General features: G+C 38.0%; 1 protein-coding gene across 1 annotated transcript; it reads right to left on the bottom strand.

Annotated features, from left to right (window-relative positions):
• Nucleotides 1-2546: 2546 nt before the first annotated feature.
• LOC149215961 (uncharacterized) lies at nucleotides 2547-7053 on the bottom strand. The gene is made up of 3 exons (XM_089389780.1): nucleotides 5735-7053; nucleotides 4540-5336; nucleotides 2547-4264 (listed from the first exon to the last, which is right to left on the bottom strand). Exons 1-3 carry the CDS (start codon nucleotides 7051-7053, stop codon nucleotides 2547-2549), a joined length of 3834 nt encoding a protein of 1277 aa, XP_089245906.1.
• Between the last annotated feature and the right edge of the window lie 17305 nt (nucleotides 7054-24358).

Consider the following 24358-nt stretch of genomic DNA (forward strand, 5'->3'; position numbering starts at 1 on the left):
ATTGTAGACAGTAGTAGGCTTTATAAGACATTGAATAATAACAGATGAACACTTATCCAATATCTCACCAGATTAAAACCTGCAATCAATGAAATAGGCACCCAACCCTGCCCATCCATATTCATACGCAAAAAGGGATCTTTACATAAATTTACAACACTGCAGACAACAAATAAATCGTAAAGAATGTACAACACAATGGGGGTAAGAACAAACTAATTGTAAGCAGATAGAAAGTTCAAGTAAAGAGGCTTTTTATAATTAGTAATAAGTAAACATATCAATTGTTAGTCTGCATAATGTATATATTGGATAATGAGAATATAAGTTCTTTTTATGAGGGAAAAAAACATATCAATTATGCTAATGGAACAGCAATAATCAGAATAATCAGACCCCTGCGCAGGAAAACCTGGCATGGTACTCGATTGACTGTGATGGCAGTAAGCGTGAGCTATTTGTCATAGAATTAAAAAATCAAAAGAATCACATTTTGATGAATTACAAGCATACTAATTGTTTTGGTTCATGAAAATAGGCCACAAGTAATAAAAGTGTATGTCTCAGCAAACCTGAAGTAGTAGTCAATCTGTTTGACTATGCTAGCACACAACTGAGGATCAGGTGCAGAAACGAACACACCAGGAGGTTGGGGCTACACAAAAGAAGGCCTGCCTCTAACACTATCTAGGTGTGTTCTTGGTGGAAAATATAATGTTGGTATAGCTGCAAAACAAAAATTCACCCACTACAAATATGAATATTGTGACAGTAACAAGATATGAAACAGCTATGAATTATTCCTGCCAAATGAATTGGAATAAGAACCACTATACAATTACCATGGAAACCAGGATTATTTGCTAAACCATAATTTGGAAGAATCAATGGGGGAAGTGGTCGATTCCTTGGTCCAACTCTTTGATACATTGCAGTATTACTGTACCATACAGAGCTTGCCGAGAATTCCAATCATAGTTAAGCCTTCTTTGCTCGTGTATGTTGTTGGGCCTATGTCCATAGCTTCTCAAATATGGATTAGGACCACCTTGCAGCAGCTGATGTAAGTAAACCACGAGGAAATTTGATATCCAGGCACGAAAAACTTTCAGCTGGCAACCAATGACACCATTTCATTTACCTTTCAGAAAGATGAACATGACCTAAATTTATCCACATTATAAGCCAGCAGTTGTAATCTACAGTAAAGATGTCAACTGAAAAAACTTGTCCTCCAAAATGAAAATGATAGCACTTCTAAAATCCGAGTAAAGGCCCAAGAGCCATATGTAGACACAATGAAACTAAAATAACTCAACTCAGAATACTTGGCACTCTAACATGCATCACCAAGCATGTGAAGAGCCCAGAATAAAAGAAATAGTTCATTATAAAGAAAACACCTCTACTGTCAAGAACTATCCTCATCTAATATTTTAATTTCAAATATGAATCTGAAATGCATGAGACATAAAATTCCCATAAATTCCAGGGATTTGTGGTGCTGGACGTGTGTTATTTCTTAAGGAAAACCATAGTTTCTGTTTCAAAGCTGCATTGGCAGAAGGTACCAACTACTGGGCAGAGTTAAGTGCATTTTGGATACTGGAAAATGTAACAATTAAGAAAGGTACTGCTCAAATCCAGATACTGGGAGATTCAGAGCTAGTTATCAACTGGGTAAATGATAAAAAAAACAATATGCAGATTTTGACCCTATCAACAGTAATAGAAAGAATTAAAGAGCTGAATGAAAATTTCCCTAGTAGGTTGTTGTAAACATCGACCTATGTAAAGTCAGAAACGTGTTTCTTTATAAAAAAAGTTGTTGGTTGAATCATGAAACCCAAAATAAAGAGCAGTGGACCACGTACTTGAATACTCTTTGTTCATACAACAAAGAACAGTTCTATTAAGATATAACTAAACATGCCAGATATAAGTAAAGATATATACAATGAAAGTTTTGTTGGCTTGTAAGCATATGTACAATAAAAGCATTATGTAGATGTGTAATTGAGAATGAGCCGCTAATCATATATGCATGATGGGGCATGGCATCGGCAACACTAGTTAGTGTTTATTGTGGTGCCATGTTGTGCGAGTTGTTCCTGCAGTTGGTGTCGCATATGCCTGTGTGCATCCCTTTCATGGATGTGAATTGTAATCTTAAGTAGTTTCCTTATATTTTTTAACAACGCAATTGCTGGGCGCAAACGGTAAAGTGGCATGGATGGTTGTGGCAGGATCCTTGTCTGAATATCTTGTAATGTAAGTTCTTGTTGTTGGATTTCTTCGCAACACTTGTACAACTGTCGTAAGTAGCATGTATTCATACCTGTTGGCAACCAAAAAGGAAACACTGTAACTGAGAATGAATATGTTTGACGATTTTGTTTGAAAATTTGAAATAAATTAAACGATTGCAAATGAGTATAAAAGCATATGAAATTAAATGTAATAGCAAGAAATCTATGTTAAACTTGGTTATGTAGTGAGTGGTGTTTACCATGTGGGTAATTCTGGAAGGCAAGTTGGATGATTGGCTAAAGTGTATTATCCTGGATAGATTTTGATGCAAGGAATGATTCCTCTTGCTGTCTATGCTTAAGATATGGATTCTTGTGCATTTGTGCAATGCGGGAGAATGGGAATGCTGGATTGATGTGTATGTCCGCTAGTGACCGCACTCTTGAAATTGCAGTGAATGTTAGCCCTTGCCGTTCTCTGGTGCCGATGTCCACTGTTGCTTTGTCTAATGTCATTCCTTGTGACTTGTGTATCGTTAAAGCCCATGCCATTTGAAGTGGTATCTGACGGCGTGCACCCCTTGTGATCGGAGGAATGGGTACATATGTTGGGTGTGAAATGTCCCACGGTGTTCCGCTGTATTGTTGAAAGTCAACAACCACAAAGGATGGTAATGCTGGGGGCTTTGAGTCAGCTGAATAAAATATTGAGATGACCTTCCCAAGCGCGCCATTGACAAGGCCTGCATGTACCCATAAGTTGTTGGTGAGCATAACTTTTTGTTCACTGCATAAGAGCACCTTTGTAGGTAGGTGCTCATCTTCTGTTGTAGTAAGAGTTTTCTGTCTTTGTTGTTCCACACAGCAAAGTGCTACTGGTATGTTCAATTGTTTGAGCATTTTCTTATTATGCAAGACAACTGCGTTGTTTGTTGCGAATAGGTGCATGGATTCGTCGAATGTGCATTTCTCTTCATGTGTAAGAGAGGAACTTGTTCTTGACATTAGATGTTGCCAATCTTCAAGTGTAGATATTCCATTCCTAAGATTTGCAAGTATTTGTCGGAAAGCAACCTGGGACGTGCTAGCTCCTTGTTGACGGAAAACGGTTGAAAGTGTTATGAATATGTCGAAGCTATGCCAAAGTGCAGTGCCACGCGATGTCCCAGCATATAAAGGAATGTCTTTTATAGGTGGGAGTTGGCCTAAATCTCCGACAAGGATAATTGAGCGATTACCAAATGATGTATTCCGATGAAGAGGGAAGGCCTCTCTTAGACGATCGTCAATGCGAGAAAGCATTTTTGGACCAATGAAGCTCATTTCGTCAATGAGGATGTATTCTACATGACGGAGTTGCTCTTGCAGGTGTAGGAGCGGTTGGCCTTCGAGAGGATGCATTGTCTGGATAGGGATGTGAAGGGCAGAATGAATTGTGAGGGCATTTATGTTGAAAGCTGCAACGCCGGTTGGTGCAAGTAACAATAAAGGGTTTTTGTTGCCTGGCGAGTTTTCCACAAATGCCTGGTGAAGGCATTTAATCAAATGGGATTTTCCTGTGCCAGCTGTTCCTTGTACGATGATCTTCCGTGGGGATTTTGGCGAAGGGGTTTTGAAGTGTGAAAAAACAACGGTGAAAGCTAGGCGTTGGGTAGGGGATAATGTATGCTCATGGAGAAGGTTGAAAAATGAATGATGTTGGTTTTGAATGGGTGAGCGGCTGAATTCAATGAAATTGATGGCAGTTTCTTGCAAGGGGGGAGGAACAGTATTTTGTGACCAATTGTGGTTGACATCGAAGTCGCGGTAGCCAATCATGTCGAGGTCATCAATTGCAATATTGTAACCTGGGTGTAGTTGAGAGAGGATTTGCCATTCATCCAGCTGAATGGAATCAGGGGGGGTGTGTGGGGTAGGTTGATCTTCAGTAGGTGGGCTTTTTGGCTTTTCGGGTTCGCGATGGAGATGCCATGGTGTATATGCACCTTTTTTTTGTTCCCAGTGTGCAATAATTTCTGCATCAGTTGAATGATATGATCAGGGAGTGTTCGGAAGGGGAAATACAAGAGTAATTCACTCCAACCGAAGGTGGCATAAGAAGGATTAGTAGAGGAAGGAATGACATTGTAATGGGGCAAGACATGTACAATCAAGGGGGGAAATATGTGTTTCCATTGGTTGCTTCTCCGCTGGGAGGAATATGACCACGAGCGAGCAGCTTCAAGGAGGGGCAGTGTTTCTAGTGAGGCAGGCCTATTCATATATGCAACGACAAAGTTTGGTGTCGAACCAGGATTTTCAGTATCTTGCGAAACACGTTTGAAAACAACCCTGTTGACATTCAAAGAACGGAATGTACGGCTGCAAAGAGAGAGAGGTAGCTTTTGTAACATATGGCATATTTCTTGTGCACCAATGTCTCTATCTGCAATGGTTTCTGTAAGGAGTTTCCGGATGACAGCACTAGTAGGTGCTTCTGGAAGGGCACTTTGTGATAGTCGCGATAGCATTTGACGGTAGCTCTCAGATCTTGTCTCTGCTTTTGTTGCATATTTTGAAATATATTTCAATACAGCATGGTGAGAAAGGACTGGTTGGCAATCAACATTTGCTCTCCAAATAGAGAGTAGATCGACGTTGTGAATATTCAATCTTTCATCATTGCGAGCAGGAAGATAGGTTTTATGACCCTTATCATCAATGAAAAGTGAAGAAGTGGACTTCAATTCCCACGGAACTCCATAGCGGCAACTAAGCACATTGTCTTTCTTACGAAGGCAGGAAGATTCATGACACTTTGTATGACGTTGGACGCAGTTGACAAGCTCTGTGTAGTCTTCAAATTGATTGGATGCGAATATTGCTGTTGTGTCAAGGAGACACGGGTTATGAAGTGTTGACTGGTGGAGCGGAATAGTTCGGTGTTCTGCTTGACGTGGATTCCAAGCAGTTACATAGTTGTCGAAATATTTCTGTGCATTAGCAACTTCTAATGCATTGTCCCAATCAAGTGTGTCCATGTCTGGTGCATTTTGTAGCCAAAGGAAGCCATGAATGTGTGCGGATCCTCTATGTTGCCATTCGTATCTGAATATAACATGAAGGGTACATTCAGTTAATACATGTATATGCAATGTACAAAGTTAACGTATAGGGATATGGATATTAAATAATACCTGCACCAGTAGTCGGTTGCATGGAGGCCTTTTTGAAGGATTTCTTCAAGGAAAATTGTAAATCTACAATGCATATATTGGGCTGTTAGATGTGGGTTTTTAATTATGTTTTGGATTTTCCATTGGAAGGGGTGGACTGAAGTGGGTTGAACACTTGTGGGCATGATCTTGTGCAAGTCATGCCATTTAGTATCAGCTGCATTGAGAGTGAAGAAGAATGTTGGGCTTCCTATTTGCGTGATCATGTCAGTCAGCTCAGATTGACGTTTGTTCCAGAAAGACCGTGTTCCTCGTAGAGCTGACCCAAACCTCATTATTTGTTCTGGCAATCTTGAATCCGGAGAGTCATGAAGACACTGGCGTAGGTCTGATACCGTTGTTGGCAAGTTGTTCTCAATGTACTTCTTCACGAAGACACTGGCTGTTGCTTGGCTACGGTGGCGCATTAGAATGTTATATAGATAGTAGCGGAATCTTGGGTGTTGGCCAAACCGGTTATCATGGTAGTGAAGCAAGTGCAAAGCATATTCATGCATTTCAACTTTTGTAAGTCTTGGTTGCATGATCATTGCAATGCCTGTAGGGAAGAGTGCGGGGAATGCCATGGCAAGGAGGCCGATGGTGTTGTATTCATTTATAGCGGTTGGAGATATTGGAGGCCAATAGATAGAGCTTGTTGAACTTGGATGGGTCGAGTGCAAATAGCTGCAAATGTGGTCACGCTCGGTACATGTATTTGGGAGGACTGGAACGAAAGAAGAGGGTTGGATTTCTAATGGAGGTAGCATGACATCATCAGGATTATAAGTGGAATCAGTAGTGGTTTGATGGGGTTCAAAAGAGGAGGTGGTTACACTGTGGAGAAGAGAAGAAATGTCTATAGGGAGATCTGGCAACGTAGAAATTGTAGATGAATTCAATTGAACATCACGGTAGTAAGGGTCATATTTTATTTTGTATTGAAGAGCTGCAAGGACACGTGATTTGCAAACGTAGAATTCGTAAGCCTTTTCAGATGGATTTTGCCTTTTCACTATGAGGATGTCTAAGTCAGAGAGCATCCGGGGTAAGTATTTGGAAATACTGGTGATATCTTGAGGGAAGCTAATTGTATGGCCACTATATTTATATTGACCACCACGGGAATGAGTTACTTGTAGAATGGGGTTGACACGTGCGATGAGCATTTCTTCAACTTGGGTTAATTGGTGAAGGACATAGGGTTGTTCTCCAGGGTCCATGTTGTTCAGTTCAGAAAAACGATTGGTAGATTTAGATGATGCACAACGAAAACAAGAGAGTCTATTGTGGAAGAGCTTTGTTTTCATTCCTGGGTATGCTTCCTTGCATGATGTGCAAACATGCAAGGTAGAAAGTCCATCAATCCTTTCTCGAAAGCGACGATGTTCTTCGTTAAGGGGAGGGTTATATTGGATATGATGAACTGGTGCTGGGTTGGTTTGCATAGGTGGGAGAGCATTTGAGGCGGGAAGGGATGTAGAGGAAGTAGTAGGGTTTTTGTGCTGTTCATAAAGTAGTCGACGTCGTGCATTTATTCGATCCTTTTGTTGTGCATAAAGAATACGCCGCCGCTTGTTTTTGGCCGCAAGTTGATTGTTTGGTGGCATATCTAAACAAGTACAAGTAACAGTTGTTAGTTTGCGTAAACAAGTAGTGCATGTTTCGTATCTCATTTTATCAGGTGCACATCCATTGTGAAATTGGAACATTATATTTTGAACATAGATTTAATTTTTTTTAGTTCAACGTCGGTGAAGATAGGTAGATTAGGTAGAATGAAAACATGCAATTAGGAAAACTATGAAATCATATGTTATTTCAGTATTGTTTCACATGTTTGAGCGATAAAATGAATAGCTTAGCAAGCAAGGGATCAATGTGTAGCATGTAGAGAACGAACGAGACACATATCCCTTTTCTTTAAAAAAAATTTGTTTCACAGGTTTGAGCGATAAAATGAATAGCTTAGCAAGCAAGGGATCAATGTGTAGCATGTAGAGAACGAACGAGACACATATGTAGTGACTCTTTACAAATGTTGATATTTATATTACGTAAAATGTAAATGGCAAACATACATATGTGGAAATTGCTAGAAGAGAATAGTTGCAATGAAAACTACAGGTTTCATCATAATAACATGGGTGTGTAATTTACAAAGATGAGACAATTAGTTGTGTGGAAATGTTTGTTTATGTACAAACAGGCGGAGTAGATGAAGCCCTAAGAAGAAGTTCACAGGCGGCGAACAATAGGTCGTTTTGAAGCAGACAGTGCTTGAATGTCATTGAGCGCTTCCTTGCATGCAGAGGCATATTGAATTTCTTCTGAATTGATCAGTATTGGTTGCAAGCGTTGAACACCGTTGAAGTAATTTGTTTTAATGGAAAGTGTTAGCTGGAAGCGATGCCCTGAGATCCGGCAACAAATTTGTTGTAGATCAGTTGGTTCAATAGAAAGTAGGAACAGGTCTTTAGCCGTGATGCCCATGAGCTCGTTCCCTGCATCATTGAAAACTGTGACGTTCTGTAGATTCCCGGTGTGGTCATGTAGCTCAATTTTGAGTTTCTAATGGTAGTCACATTCTGGGAAGTCACCGTTACATTTTGTACAATGCCAAAGATTGTTAGAATTCTCCACAACCTTCTTCATGCATTGTTTTCCATTGAAATCCAATGGACATGCTAGAAAGTAGAAGTCATCCATATGAAGAGTAGTAATTGTTGCTCGAACTGAAACCCAGATTGCTTTATCAGAAGGCTGCATGCCAGCAATTTCATGAAATGTCTTTCGTGGCAGGGCACGTTTCGAAGCAACACCATAGTTTCTACTCAAAGATGGAGAAGAAGAGCTATAGCCGGTTTCACGGAACCATGCATGTAGTTGTTGAGTTTCTTCAACCTGTGGATTTATTGTGAGAGTGCTTGTTGGTATCGTCCCTATTGTGGTGCCATTAAAATCAGACACGCGGCCTCCTTTGATTGCAAGAATTGGTGGGTTGTCAAAAGAGTAGAATTCAGAAAGATGTTGTCCGATATAGTGACAGTGGTCTCCCCATAATGTTACATCAATGCTAAAACCCGACCTGTCCTTTAGTATGAGTGTTTTCCTTAATGTCTCACTTCCATCTTTTCGTCGAATTGTTGATGCAGGTGACGTGGAAGTAACAACACCAATGACATCTACATTTGTATTTGGAGTTGCATTTTTTACTTCAGCAATATTCTTGAAGTGGAAGCTCTGGTAGGGAAACGTTGGATCATCTGTAGGACATGGATTGATAATGGAAGCAGCAGACAAGTAAATCTCCCATTTGTTCTTGAGGTGGTTGTAGTTTGGATTTGCTTCTCTCACTGTGCCATTTGATATAATGTATAGTTGCCCAACCTGAATTAGATTGTAAAGAGATTCGGCCAGTTCAGCAAATGCAGAAAGGTGGATCTCTTCCTTTTCACGATTGATAAGGTCAAATCCGAAAACTTTTCCTGAGCCTCGCACATTGGTGTATGCCTTCAATGATGTCTTTGCAGATACTCTACCTTGGATAGACCAATACTTTCGGTAAGGGTTGAGTGCCGTGAATGGAATTGTTGTAGTTGTTGCCGTAGGTGGTGGAGTAACTAAAGAGGGCAAGGTATCTTCAGCTGACGAAGAGCTAAATTGGGCTGAACCTGCCTGTGCATGTTGCAGCGTCGATGTGTCCTTCATCAACGCTGCTGAGCGCTTCACAACTTCAAGCTCAACGACTCGGATGGACCTTATGTAAACAAGTAAGAAATGAATTAATAAAGATTCCATTTTCATTCTTTTGATGCAAAAAACGGCTAGGCGGGTAAAAGTAAAAGAGGGTGATTTCAAATGGTGGGCCTTACGAGGAGTTTTGGAGCACTGTGCAAGCTGCTTTTTTGAGCAGAATAATTGATCCAATTTGGATGTCTCTAGAGACAACTTGTGGGCCATATGTGGATGGTAGCAAAGTCTTATGTTGATGTGCTCCATCAGATAGAGTAATGTGGAAGTGTGAGGATGTTGTTTTCAATGAGGTAACAGAACCTACATCGATTATCTGAAGTAGTGGTTGAATCTCGGTGCAACCATTCAGCAATAGAGGAATGGCATTCGGTGTCAAGGTTGTCTCCATAATAGAACAAGAGGTTTCTTTTTCACGTGATAGGAGTACCTGCAATTTATCAATTTCACCACAATACAGAATTCTAGTCAAAGAAGATGTGACATGAATGCGGAATCTAATCTAAGAAGGCTAACTGTTGATGGGCAGTTTATATTTATTTACAGCTTGGCCAACCCATCTAAATGCAGCGATCTGGAGAAGAGTAAATCAATTCCCATTTTATTTTTGTACAAAGTTAAAAAGAGGCAAATGGAGTATGATGTGAAAGGGGAGAGGATGTGGGCAGTTTCAATATAATTTTAGCCTTACTAACTTATGTAATTTCATGCACTGAAATGAAGGGCTTCCGATGACCTCGCTCTAAAAACCTACCTGAATCAATATAAATGGCTACAACTACCTGACTATGAAAACCTTAGATACTAGTTTGCTTGCTCTGCTCTGCCTCATTCATTTTATAAAACATGGTAAATATGTTATTTACAGGAGGATCAATCTAGTCCAAGCTGTGCAGGTGAGCAAAATATTGGTGTATTTTTGGTCATTCTGTAATATAAAACGCAGTTTTCACAAATGATCAAAACAATCAAAAACCAATTCCAAAACTGCATACATCTTTAAATAGCAATGATGGCTAAGGACCACTGCATGCATGGTAAAAAGTCAACAAGGTTCAAAATAATAACTGTCAGCCTCTGGTTGGTTAATATATGCAGGTTCACAAAATTGGTGCCACAATATGCTTGACTATCTATAGAATTTTCACAAACCAAACCCTTATCAAGTTTCAAAAATGACATGGTTTGTTTATAGGACTGTTCCATTCTCATTGTGGTGTAGCCCACTTAAATGGCAAGTTAAATAAAACAACAAGATCAAGTGTAAGCACTGGGGATATTTGGTGGAAGACATACCACTTAGATCAAACACGTAATCCAAGGAAAACCACGTTATGTGATGCAGCCCTCAACCCTGTGGTGTGTTTCTCAAAGCAACTTCTAGCAGAAAATGGACAGGGTTTCGTTACCCTGGTCCTTTTTGTTTTGCTACACACACATGCTCGGAGAAACTACATTATGGTTGTATCTTTTTCTCCTATATCCCTGTTTCAAAAGCAATCCTTAAAGTTCATAAAGGTCAACTCATCAGGCGTAGATGATGGACATCCTCAACTGTTTTCAGACAAGTAACCTTTCACTTAAGAAGGCAGTGTCTACGCAAAATAGCTTCAAACGTAAATAGAACAGAAGGTGCAAATTTAGAAATGCAATACTGAGTCTGTCCTTTACATGCCTGCAAGGCGAATAGTACCAAGGTTTTCTTAATAATATCCTACATACATTAAGGGCATTTAGATTCGCTTCCAAAACCCACTTCAACAAAGATGAACATTGAAGTTGGCTAATATTGTACGAGATGTCAGTTTTATTTTATCTTGTGTTAGAACTTAGAAGCATGAATATTAGTGCTTTTGATCTCCTTTGAGAGTGTGGTGATTGAATAAGGATCATGAGTCACTGTTTGTGGTAAAGCAAATCCAGGAGAGAAAACGCATATTGTCCCAATTGAAAGCATCTGGTCTGGATCTGCAACAACCTGACTATGAAAACCTTTATTTACAGGGGGAACAATCTAGTCCAAACTACCTGACTATGAAAACCTACCTGAATCAATATAAATGGCTACAACTACCTGACTATGAAAACCTTAGATACCAGTTTGCTTGCTCTGCTCTGCCTCATTCATTTTATAAAACATGGTAAATATGTTATTTACAGGAGGATCAATCTAGTCCAAGCTGTGCAGGTGAGCAAAATATTGGTGTATTTTTGGTCATTTTGTAATATAAAACGCAGTTTTCACAAATGATCAAAACAATCAAAAACCAATTCCAAAACTGCATACATCTTTAAATGGCAATGATGGCTAAGGACCACTGCATGCATGGTAAAAAGTCAACAAGGTTCAAAATAATAACTGTCAGCCTCTAGTTGGTTAATATATGCAGGTTCACAAAATTGGTGCCACAATATGCTTGACTATCTATAGAATTTTCACAAACCAAACCCTTATCAAGTTTCAAAAATGACATGGTTTGTCAATAGGACTGTTCCATTCTCATTGTGGTGTAGCCCACTTAAATGGCAAGTTAAATAAAACAACAAGATCAAGTGTAAGCACTGGGGATATTTGGTGGAAGACATACCACTTAGATCAAACACGTAATCCAAGGAAAACCACGTTATGTGATGCAGCCCTCAACCCTGTGGTGTGTTTCTCAAAGCAACTTCTAGCAGAAAATGGACAGGGTTTCGTTACCCTGGTCCTTTTTGTTTTGCTACACACACATGCTCGGAGAAACTACATTATGGTTCTATCTTTTTCTCCTATGTCCCTGTTTCAAAAGCAATCCTTAAAGTTCATAAAGGTCAACTCATCAGGCGTAGATGATGGACATCCTCAACTGTTTTCAGACAAGTAACCTTTCACTTAAGAAGGCAGTGTCTACGCAAAATAGCTTCAAACGTAAATAGAACAGAAGGTGCAAATTTAGAAATGCAATACTGAGTCTGTCCTTTACATGCCTGCAAGGCGAATAGTACCAAGGTTTTCTTAATAATATCCTACATACATTAAGGGCATTTGGATTCGCTTCCAAAACCCACTTCAACAAAGATGAACATTGAAGTTGGCTAATATTGTACGAGATGTCAGTTTTATTTTATCTTGTGTTAGAACTTAGAAGCATGAATATTAGTGCTTTTGATCTCCTTTGAGAGTGTGGTGATTGAATAAGGATCATGAGTCACTGTTTGTGGTAAAGCAAATCCAGGAGAGAAAACGCATATTGTCCCAATTGAAAGCATCTGGTCTGGATCTGCAACAACCTGACTATGAAAACCTTTATTTACAGGGGGAACAATCTAGTCCAAACTACCTGACTATGAAAACCTACCTGAATCAATATAAATGGCTACAACTACCTGACTATGAAAACCTTAGATACCAGTTTGCTTGCTCTGCTTTGCCTCATTCATTTTATAAAACATGGTAAATATGTTATTTACAGGAGGATCAATCTAGTCCAAGCTGTGCAGGTGAGCAAAATATTGGTGTATTTTTGGTCATTTTGTAATATAAAACGCAGTTTTCACAAATGATCAAAACAATCAAAAACCAATTCCAAAACTGCATACATCTTTAAATGGCAATGATGGCTAAGGACCACTGCATGCATGGTAAAAAGTCAACAAGGTTCAAAATAATAACTGTCAGCCTCTGGTTGGTTAATATATGCAGGTTCACAAAATTGGTGCCACAATATGCTTGACTATCTATAGAATTTTCACAAACCAAACCCTTATCAAGTTTCAAAAATGACATGGTTTGTCAATAGGACTGTTCCATTCTCATTGTGGTGTAGCCCACTTAAATGGCAAGTTAAATAAAACAACAAGATCAAGTGTAAGCAGTGGGGATATTTGGTGGAAGACATACCACTTAGATCAAACACGTAATCCAAGGAAAACCACGTTATGTGATGCAGCCCTCAACCCTGTGGTGTGTTTCTCAAAGCAACTTCCAGCAGAAAATGGACAGGGTTTGACACAGTAAAGGTAGCAGCCTTTAGCTGAACTCATGTTTATCTTTTTTGACTCAACCATTTCCCTCATTCTGACCTTCAAACCAAGGTTTCGTTACCCTGGTCCTTTTTTTTTTGCTACACACACATGCTCGGAGAAACTACATTATTGTTGTATCTTTTTCTCCTATGTCCCTGTTTCAAAAGCAATCCTTAAAGTTCATAAAGGTCAACTCATCAGCCGTAGATGATGGACATAGCCTTATAGCAAACACTTCAAAGTTCAAACAATTTAGGCAGACTACGAGCACAATCGGTGTGAACAATTTTATTGCTAACTTAGGAATAACCTGGCATAAAAACACAGTGGAGAAAAATCTGGAAGAAACAATGGAGAAAGTAAGCAAGAATGGCCTATTCTGAAGATTTATAGACAGACCAGTGAGCCCTATGGGTCAAAGTGTCAAATATTTAAAGGGGTGTCGTCTAATTGCATAGCAACCCAACCTCTCCATCCGGTAACTTGACGAAATCCGATAACGAAAAAACTTCAATTTTAGTAATGAAAAACTGTTTTTTTTGTGCAATTTTTGAAATTACAGATCGCTTTGTTGCTCTCCATTTCCATTTTCGTGTCTCAATATTGCAATTTCTGCAATTCCAAAATTCAGGCAAAATTCTTGCCCGTTTTATATAAAAAAATCAACAGAAAGGCTTCCATTTTCTATGCGATTAGCTTATTCCCTCAGCGGGTCTGAGTTCGACCCATGAAGACCTGCAGGGCAACCTCGTTCCCGGAAAATCGTCATTGAACTGTTTTAGCTATTTGCCAGGTCCGAGCCCCGAGTCTATGTCAAACAAGGCAATTCCCGTAACGCTGGTTTAAATATGGTAAGCAAGATAAATAATAATTTTCACATTTTTATTTTAGTAGCCAAACAAATGCAGACACAGAGACATGAACATCTCCCTGTAGAGCACACGTGACTTCTCTGAGTGACAATAATTTTAGTTGAAAGACGTGACGATACAGAGAAGGGGTTGAAGGTTGTATGGGATAATAGAAGTCACTAACTGTTAATTGATTTCTGCAAATACGATCTTAAGCCATTAAAGAGCAGTAGTATGTACTCTGTCCAATGAAGCTGAGAGTGGGCGTCTAATTTTAGGCAACCAGAACTTTAAAATATTTCAGCGGGGAGTAAAAACGGAAAAACACTAAGAAAACACAGGCACAGCATTTGCGCTTGAGAGTACTAACCTGCAACGTGAACGGAAGAATTCTGAGAACCTGGGCGAACAATTGTTGTGAATCTGGAAACAGCTCTGTCCCTGCTAGAGAACACTAAGAAAACAGTCGAATAACAGATATCTGAGAAACTGGGAACCTGGGCGAACAATTTCTGAACCTGAAAACAGCGCAGTGAATAACAAAACAGATAAGACAGCAAAACCTGGACAGATAACACATTAAAAACTGCAGACATTATTGCAGCAGTGAGTGGAATTGAAACTTGTCGTTGAACCCGGTGTTTTTTGTTCCGCCGGGCGCGGGCGCAATGTCCAGCTATGCCAACGCTCAGTCAGTGAGGCGACATCCATGAATACCTCCGCCCCTGAGGCCGATATGCGGGTAATGGTGTCGTAAAAACCCTAAGTCGTTTCCTGCCCACTCCGCCAGGTGTCAGATGTGCATCAAACCTGAACGAAGACGAAGCTAATTGCCAGTTCGCCAAGTGTCAGAGTCAGAATGAGTAGGACGACGAAAGGTCCCTTTCAAAGGAAGGCCTATCGGCCTAAAAATATGCTTAGTAGGGGGATTAACACTAACAAAAGTCATTTGATCTCAGTTCAATTCCGGGGCCTTACCAACTAGATGTTGACATTCTCGCCTCTGGATCCACTTTCATCATTGTTCAACTAGCAACATAGCAACTGAATAGCAACAATAGCTATGGTATAGGGACTCCCAGCAGATGTAGGGACAAATAAAGCATAAAACGATGTACCTAATATGGTAGAGACGTAGACGAGGCCTTATTTATCGCATTCCCTATAAAGTGAAAACAAAACATTCAAACTTGATCGAAAAGATTATAAAGCGAAAACAAAATATTCAAACTTATGGAAAAGATTTATCAAAATTATTCAGGATTAAATTTTTAATTTGTTTAAATTAAATCTATATTATATTTTTATAAAGAATAATAACAAGTATCCAAAGAAAAGAAAGATAATACTTTAAATTAAAATGAGATATATAAAGGCTGAAAAAATTACCATCTGAGAAAGTTAAAGAAAAAAGAGAATAAAAATATTATCAAAGAATGCCGAAAACTTACTATAATAAATCTTATAGCTATACGGCTAGAGCTTCATGGAAATAGTGGCTACATACTCTTTTAATCAATATTATAAAACCTGAAGAAAAACTAACTTACTGGCTGGTTGCTTTCAAACGACAGTTAAGAGTATCCATTTTGGCCCTGGCTTTTCGTTGCTTAAGGTTGAAGTAGCTTTTTGATGATCTCAAAGAAGACCTATATTTTCAAACTTTCAAAACAACGAAGTTAAGTGTGTCCTTTCTCGCCCTTTATTTTCGTTATGATAGCGTAAGGTTTAAGTAGCATTTTGAGGTTGAAGCATGTTTTTTGAGTTCTCAAAAGACATGTAAGATAAAATGTAGACATTTATCATTATCTAACCTTTTATTTGTACATGACCTTCTGCCGTTTGGAATTGGCTCTATCGCAAAGGTTGGATACTTGAAAGAGCAGCTCATATGGAAATCAATTTACAGAAAACAACCATTTTATTAGGCTATAACCGCAATTAATCTCTACCTCTCACGAAACATTATTTGAAAACATAATTAATAATTGTTTACTCGCAATTAATCTCTACCTCTCAGCAGGGCATTTTGTCTTTGTTTGAAAACAGATGTTACCTACTATGGTTTATTATGTCAAGAAATCTCCCCCCTCATTTAATAAATGAACATATTTCATGGTATCATATTCTTTAAATTCAACAAAAAAATCAAAACCACAGCTAAAATAAGAACACCATTTACAGCCAAGCCCACAATAAGCATGTTAGTGTTCTACCCAACCATGGAAACTATATTCAATGTTAGCAACAAAAATCCATTATCAATGCAGGAAGAGAGCAATCGAAATGACAATTTGTTGCATCTGAAGGATCAATTGCTAGCCTAGGTTCATTGAAATAATATGAAAACATACCCGGGAATTGGGAATTCTCAAACAAATCCATAATGCTATGGACTCTGTTCGATGGGCTCCTCTCTGCTTAAACTGTTGTTGACCGGTCTTGAATGACAAATCTACGCTCCTCTCCAGCTTAAACCGTGTTCAAACCTCTCTTTACAGGTAGGCATAGCCACTGAATCACAAAACACAACTTGGAAACTGTTATTTTTGAAATGGACCAACTCGGAAACTTTTGTTTTTTAAATGGGATTTAACACCAATTGAGGAAAAACGGAGACGGAACCAAAATGTTGCAGCGAAAATGGATAAACGTTTTTGCATAAAACGTTGTGGGAAACGATTAGTTTCGCCAGAAACCAAGTGTCCTGTTAATAAAAACAAGAACACCCGTATAAAACGTGGTTTCCCGTCCTGTATGGTTTCTGGAGCTTTTTTTCGCAAGAACGTTGCCAATCGTTACGTTTCTGGTAACATAGATGGACATAGAATGGATGCTGGTTTGCTTTCTCTACCTGGATAAATCATCTTCTTTAGCCAGGAATCAGGCATCGTTTATATGATGTTTTTTTGTATAATTTTTGTGATTTTGTGAATACTTACAGAATGGTACACTGCTAGCTTTCATAATGCACATGTTATATTTTTTTTTCAAAGATACTAGAAATTGTTGCTTCTTTCTGCTGATGTGGTGCTAATAATCCTGTACAAAGATGCTAAGGATGGGATACTGTATATTTTAAAATGACGGTGTCGGTTTTAATTTTTGCTAACGATGACTACTATAAATGTAATATGGTGATGACGAAACTGGGGCTGTTTATAACTCCAATTTATTTTTGCTAAAGATGACTACTATAAATATAATATGGTGATGACAAAACTGGGGCTGTTTATAACTCCATTTTTTTTTTTAAATATATAGCACTATATTATTGCCCACTATAATAAATATAATATGGTGATGACAAAACTAGGGCTGTTTATAACTCCATTTTTTTTTTAAATATATAGCACTATATTATTGCCCACTACAATAATACGACTATTTTTTTCTTACTGAAAAAAAAAAGAAAAAAGGTAATAAGAGCAGCTGATAAGGTGTGATTAGCCTCTAGGCCTCCACCACGTTTCCATCCCGATGTCCCATCTCGTGTTTCTCACATCCAGCGTGTTTCCCAACATCTAGTGACTTCTCTTTTTGAGAGTTGGGAAAGGATTGAAAGTTGGGAAAGGAGGCAACACGATTGACCTATTCTTTTTGTTTTGTGGGTTTATTTTCCTGTCAAAATTGTATTTTATGTATTGTTTTGTTGGACTATTTTGTAGTAAAATTTTGGTAGAAATGTGTTGGGATCACTGAATTTTGAACTTCTTACAATTTGGTGATTCAGATTTTTCAAAGTGTTGAATCTATATATGCAATGAAAATTACATATTAAATAATAAAAATTATAATTTGACTAAAAATTGTTTCAACAAAATCTCTTAAATATATAACTAGCACAACCACATTAATAAATGTGATTGACTCTAATAGACAACATTTTTCACCTTTTATATAACTATAAATTTATGAAAACAAAATTAATAAACATATATCAACCACATTTGTGCTAGTATCAATATTACTTGATTTTTTAATATCAATATCACATTTTTAATAATATTATTGACATTAATATTATTAATATAATTTGAAAATATTTATTAAAATTAAAATGTTAAAAGTATTTATTAATATTATAATCTAAAATTAATGATAAAATAATAATTTAATATAAATTAAAATTCTATCATAAAAGTATTAAAATTTTACTTTAAAACAATAATTTAATTAACTTTAAGATTACTTAAAACACAAAATAAATAAATTTACCATAAACCCAATGTTCGAAATTTCCTCCATGTAAACTATACTGCAAGCGAAAATCCTAAATCCTAAATACTGCAAGCGAAATCCTAAAATCGTTTCACACGGTGGCAGGAAACCCTACTTCAGCACCGAACAAACAAACACATTTATCCATTTTCATTTTGTATCCCACTCCCCAACATTTGTGCAAGAGATGCTCAGCCAGGTAGGTTGAATAACTTAGTTCAAAATCTCTATTTAATTTTATCTTTTTATCCCACCATAACATATAACTGTAAAGACATGGGGAAGAAAATGCGAGCAGGACAATGTTTTACAATCCCAGCTATGTTTAATGTTTAGTAAGCTACTTTTAAACTTATTTTCCAGATACGTGGCTACATAATTTTGGAAAATGATTTGAAAATTTAAGAGTGGAAGGTTGAAAAATTGTAAATGAGTGGAATTCTGAAACTGGAAAATTATTTGGCAACTTTTGATTTTATCTCTGGGATGATGTCTATTACTAACAATATTCTTATATTATTGATTATTTTTTATCTTTTAAGAATGACAACCAAATTTCAATAAAGACCATGCTTATACCTATCAACTTAATAATTAAATAAAGCCATCGTTAATTTTTATATTAATTTAATGAAAAATATCACAATTAAAATTATTTACACCGTTCAACCTTTCCTGACCATTCCAACTAAACTTATTTCCATCATTCACCCTTTGCTAACCCATCCAAGATATACGGGCCTACCAACATACTTAAAGTTGCAATTTACAAATATCGCATATTTAATTAAAACCACAGATATATTTGTCACTATGTGCAACAGGATGAATATTGGATTACTGGACTGTGGCTTACGGCCCTAGGGTGGTTGTATTCCACGTGTTGTTTGGCATAAAAACAAAACATGTAAGAATGACTTGTTTGACACGTCCTGGTATGGGAGGGTTTTACCTAAATTACTCAAGAAATGAACAATATAAAATTTTGTATAAATTTACCTCAATTTATAATTTGGTATATTAAATTTGTAATGACAGGTTGAAAGTTATCCAGATTGTTGTGGGTATCTTGGCCGCATGAAATTGAAGGATTCAAACTCGTAACTACATATTCAGGACGCTGTCAATTTAAAATAACTGCAATCTTGTTCAACCACGTTGCCGGCGTTGTGAAGTTTTGTTCAAAATAAAATACGGGAGAGAGAAATTGGATGGAGCACCACCAGTGCTAATATGGAAGTTACGTAGTTGCTTAATTATTGTAATTTTTTCACAAATCTGCCTACCTCCTTCACACTCATCTTAAGATTATTTCTATGCATTCAACCATGTCTTAAAATTATTTCTTAGTATTCAACCAAATTCCAATGGTACATCAAATAACCACTGCCCTCCGTAATGGGATTGTTTTGTCCTCCACGGCCGCACAGCCGACAGAAATACTGTTCGCAACCGCGTTCTGCATGCTGCTGTTCACGATATCGTCAACACTTACAATTTTTAAACCTAAGTCGTTCTGAATACTTCAAAGTCTCCGGTCATGCGATTTATTAATGGAAGCCTCTCTGTAGAATGTGCAGGGCTAGAATTTTCTTTCCGTTCTAGACGGAGGAGAATAGATTTAGGTGCCCTCAAGCCCACTATACATAAGCCTCTCCAAGTATCATGACAAGTCCCCTCCTCCGCTCACCCAACACAAAGATGATCAACTTCGATGGGAAGCATTACTGGCCTTTCATGCTTATATGTCTTCTTGTTATCTTTCCCGTTCATACACGCAGATGCAGCAGCTTACGAGAAGAATGGTGGCCTACTCACTACAACTTGACCACAAGAGAAGAAGGGTGGTATACAAGCGAAAGCACGTTTGTGAGCAATGTGAATACAACTTTGAACTGTCTGCAAGTCGATGTTAATCAGGCATCTCAAGGCAGCTTTAACACTTGTGTTGATGGCGAAACTCCTGACAAAATATATATATATTCCCGTCTCCAATGCAGGGAGACGGAACAGTGGATGAATGCTACAATTGTTCCGATGTTCTGCAATATTATGGGAATTACGTTGGTTGCAGTGTTTGGTCCAAGTTCTTTTTCTTAAGTTATAATGGAAACTATAATTTCATTGGACATATGGATAGGAGTTGTTTATAACGTGATTTTTTGAAAGTTTTTCCGACGGGTTTTTTCGGTCGGCAGGAATTTATTGGATAATGGCAGTTTTGATAGGTAGTTTCTGCACAATGAAAGCGTCCCAGGGGTTTTCGAGGATGCTGAATCCAAATATGCAGTTAAAAAACATTTTAACTGCAACAAATCAAGATTTAACGTCACAGATTCACCGGAATCTCCAAAAAATCACATTATAGACAATTCCATATGGATACATTTAGAGATAATTATTACGACAATGACGTCTCCGCCTACCGTGATCTCTATACCGAGGCGGCTTGGCAGCTTTTGTTTGCTTTGTCATCTGATATTACATCTGTATCTGCAACGAATCGATATGCTTCCAGTTCAGTTGTAAGCTTCGGTCTGGCCCAGTGCTGGGGAGATATATCCCTTGCAAATGATCAGAGATTATGATAGTGCGACACTTGGAGTTCGGTATTTGGCCAGAAGCCGCATTATTCAATATGATGCAAAGATTTTCTTTAATCCTTCGCCTTCACCGGCAACACAAATCAATGTTCCGTCACCAGGCAGGTATTCAAGGAAAACATGCATAACTTTTGGTGTTATCGGCAGCTTTCTTGTCGTGTTAATCGTATTCCTGTTTGGAATTCGTAAAAAAGTGAAATCTACCTTATTCGGAAGGCGTCAGGGAGGTATTGCAGAGGCATTCGTTTTGCTATTATTGTCTTCTTTATCTTAAGATACTAAAAGAGTCAGTTAAATCAAATCATTCTTTTCATGGTCCTTTTTCCGATATATCAGTAGAATCTCATTTTTGCAGGATACTGTAAGGGAGACATCTCACACATCAGAAGAAATCAGCAGCAGCCATCCAGGGGCAGGTCCTAGCAAGGATTCCCAGCCTGTCTAGAGGCTTCACAGTGTTTGAAATAAAAACATTGGTAGCTGCAACAGAATTTTTTCATGATAATAACAAGCCTGGACAGGGAGGATTTGGTGTTGTATACAAGGTAACATACATTACCTAAACGTCTATTCCATTTTCGAAGCTTTTAAAAGGTCTGAAATTACAGATTCTGGCAACAGTGCAAGCGTAGATGGATAATTAATAATACTTCTTCAGAAAACCTCCATAACCATTTTCTCTCAACCTCTCAGGGCACTACTCCAGAGGGTAAAGACATAACATTGAAGACGCTGTCGGTACGTTAAGCTGGTGGCAAAAATGCAATATCGAAATCAGGTAAGGTTACTTGGCTGTTGCGAAGAGGGATCAGACAGGTTGCTGGTTTATGAATACTTACCCAATAACTGCCTCTGATAGAATTATATTCGGTACGTCTCTTTCATTTTAGTGAAGAAAAAGTGAAACATTGATGTAGCCTGTAGGTAATGGAATTGATTCCAAATATTTGAAGTAGGTTGTGATAAAAAAAAATCTGCATGATGGCCACACGTCCAAATAAAAGTAAGCAACTTGATAGGCAGAAGCTGTTAGAAAAATTGAAGAAAAAATTTACGCGGAGAGGCAGAGTAAAATATTTCTCGAAGCTGCTTTCGCACAGCGCTTTTTGCGGAGGTGCGGAGGTAATTTCCCGGAGTTGCGGAGATGCCTTCGGGAAGCGATTACACAGAATTTAAAATCACGGTATTCACTCACGACAAAAAGACACAATAAAATAGATTAAGTTTGGAGCAATAATGAAACTTAGGATTAACTTTTAATACATGAGAAATACATTCATATGAATTAATATGATGTTGTTGGGTGTGATCAAATTCTCTTTCACTCTCTTACTACCTAATATATTAAAATGAATTTTACATTCATATTTAAATCAATATACAATTTTACATTTAATATATGATAGAGCAAAATAATTATTATGATGTTGTTGTTGAGTGTGAAGTAAATGGTAAGGTGTTTGTGGAGTGTGGGTAATAGTCATGGAATGAATGTTTGTCCATATCTATTTACCAAAATACATTAGATGTCTTAAATGCCTTTGCTGAGTTTCAGAATGGTTTGCGTTTTGCTTCAGTCTTTCCATCTTCAAACATGGACGCAACCTACAAAAATACGTCTGACAAGTATGGTCGTTGTCAAGCTGTTTATTGCGGTGGTTGGGATTATTATTTCCAACACTCCCCTTAATCACAATTTCCGCCATTGACAATTCCCAAACAGTTTCTAAGATAAACAAAACTTTCACATGCCAATGGCTTTGTGAAAATGTCAGCAACTTGTTCTTGTGACCTGCAGTGCTACAACACAATTTTATCATTGTTAATCAACTCTCTAATAAAATGATATTTAGCATCAATATGCTTGGTCCTCTTGTGGAAGACATAATTCTTAGACAATGCAATTGCTAAGGTGTTGTCACAAAAAATAGTTGTCGCTCCCTCTTAGACATGACGAAGATCCCTCAACACCCTTTTCATCCAAACTGCCTAACACGCTGTTGTTGTTGCTGCGACATATCCAGCTTCTGCTGTTGACACTGAAACTATTGGCTGCTTCTTGGAGGCCCATGAAATGACTCCAGAACCCAAATGAAAAACATATCCTCACGTGCTCTTTCTATTATCGACATTGCCTATCCAATCATTGTCAGTGTAACCAATCAGTTTGAAATCACTTTTTGGAGTGTACAAAACGCCATATTGTTTTGTCCCATTAACATACCTTAGAATACTTTTTACTGCTTGCCAATGTGTCTCTTTGGGTGTCTCCATGAACCTTGACACCAAACTTACTGCGCACATTATATCTAGCCTAGTGGCAGTTAAATACATCAAGTTGCTTATCATGTTTTTGTATAATGTCAGATTGACATTGTTGCTACAATCTTCTTTGCTCAACTTCAACCCTATGACAGTTGGAGTTGGTGCGGACTTGTTGTTCTGCATTTTAAACCTCTCCAAAATTTCTGCCACATACTTTGCTTGAGAGATAAAAATGCCATTTTATGTTTGCTTCACTTGTATGCCCAAAAAATATCTTAACAATCCCAAGTCAGTTATTTCAAATTCACACTTCATTACTTGTTTGAAATCAACAATGAGGAAATCATCACTGCCTATAAAAATCAAATCATTTACATATAAGACAAAAATGAGAATCTTACCTTCGCTCTCTTTGATGTAGAGAGTAGGCTCACCGTCACATTTGTCGAACCATTTTCCAACAAGTAGGCATCTATCCTGTTGTACCATGCATGCGATGCTTGTTTCAATCCTTAAAGAGATTTCCTCAACCGATACACTTTGTCTTCTTGGCCTTCAATTTCATAACTAGGCGGTTGCACGACATATACTTCCTCTTTCAGCACTCCATTCAAGAACGTTGATTTTACATCCATTTGGTACACTCTCCATTTGTGCTGCGCAACAATTGCCTCAACTGAGTGCACTGTCTCCGTCTGTGCAGCTGGCGACGCGAACGTCTCTGCATAATCTCTTCCATGCTGTTACTTGTATCCTTTAACAACTAGCCTTGCTTTGTGCCTTTCAATATTTCCCTCAATGTTGCTTTCGGTCTTATAGATCCATTTCACTCCAATGACATATTTTCCTTTCGAAGGTTCACTCACTCCCATGTGTCATTCCTTCTATTGCTTCTATTTCTTCCTCCATTGCCGCAACCCATTTTTATTTTTTGATTGCATCCTCAAAATGGATTGGGTCATCTACATGACAAAATAATGCAAATAAGGAATTCAGATCTACGCTACTATCAACTTCATCTTGCTCATAAATTTCATTTAAATTTCTGAATTTTGGCCTTCTTGTGCTTGTTGAAGATGGGCTTAACATGTCATTTGGTGTTGCGCTTCGAGGTGTGCTTGGAGAAGCACTTTCTTGGCTGTGCAAAACTGTCCTATTATTTGTTGAGGGCGTTACTTGCTGCCTACTTTGTTGTGCTTTAATAGGAGTAGAGGGAG

This window comes from Pinus tabuliformis, chromosome 1_1 (genome assembly GCF_031772625.1).
Source record: "Pinus tabuliformis cultivar Carrire ecotype Pingquan chromosome 1_1, CPIR1, whole genome shotgun sequence".
Classification (NCBI taxonomy): domain Eukaryota; kingdom Viridiplantae; phylum Streptophyta; class Pinopsida; order Pinales; family Pinaceae; genus Pinus; species Pinus tabuliformis.

Bases quoted from the DNA above. Each gene is read 5' to 3' on its own strand.
- LOC149215961 (XM_089389780.1), bottom strand. From the start codon at position 7,053: ATGCCACCAAACAATCAACTTGCGGCCAAAAACAAGCGGCGGCGTATT. The intron at 5,337-5,734 runs GTTTGGGTCAGC...TGTTATATTCAG, and splicing joins TTGCCAGAACAAATAATGAG to ATACGAATGGCAACATAGAG. The intron at 4,265-4,539 runs GTTCGACACCAA...CAACTGATGCAG, and splicing joins GCAAGATACTGAAAATCCTG to AAATTATTGCACACTGGGAA.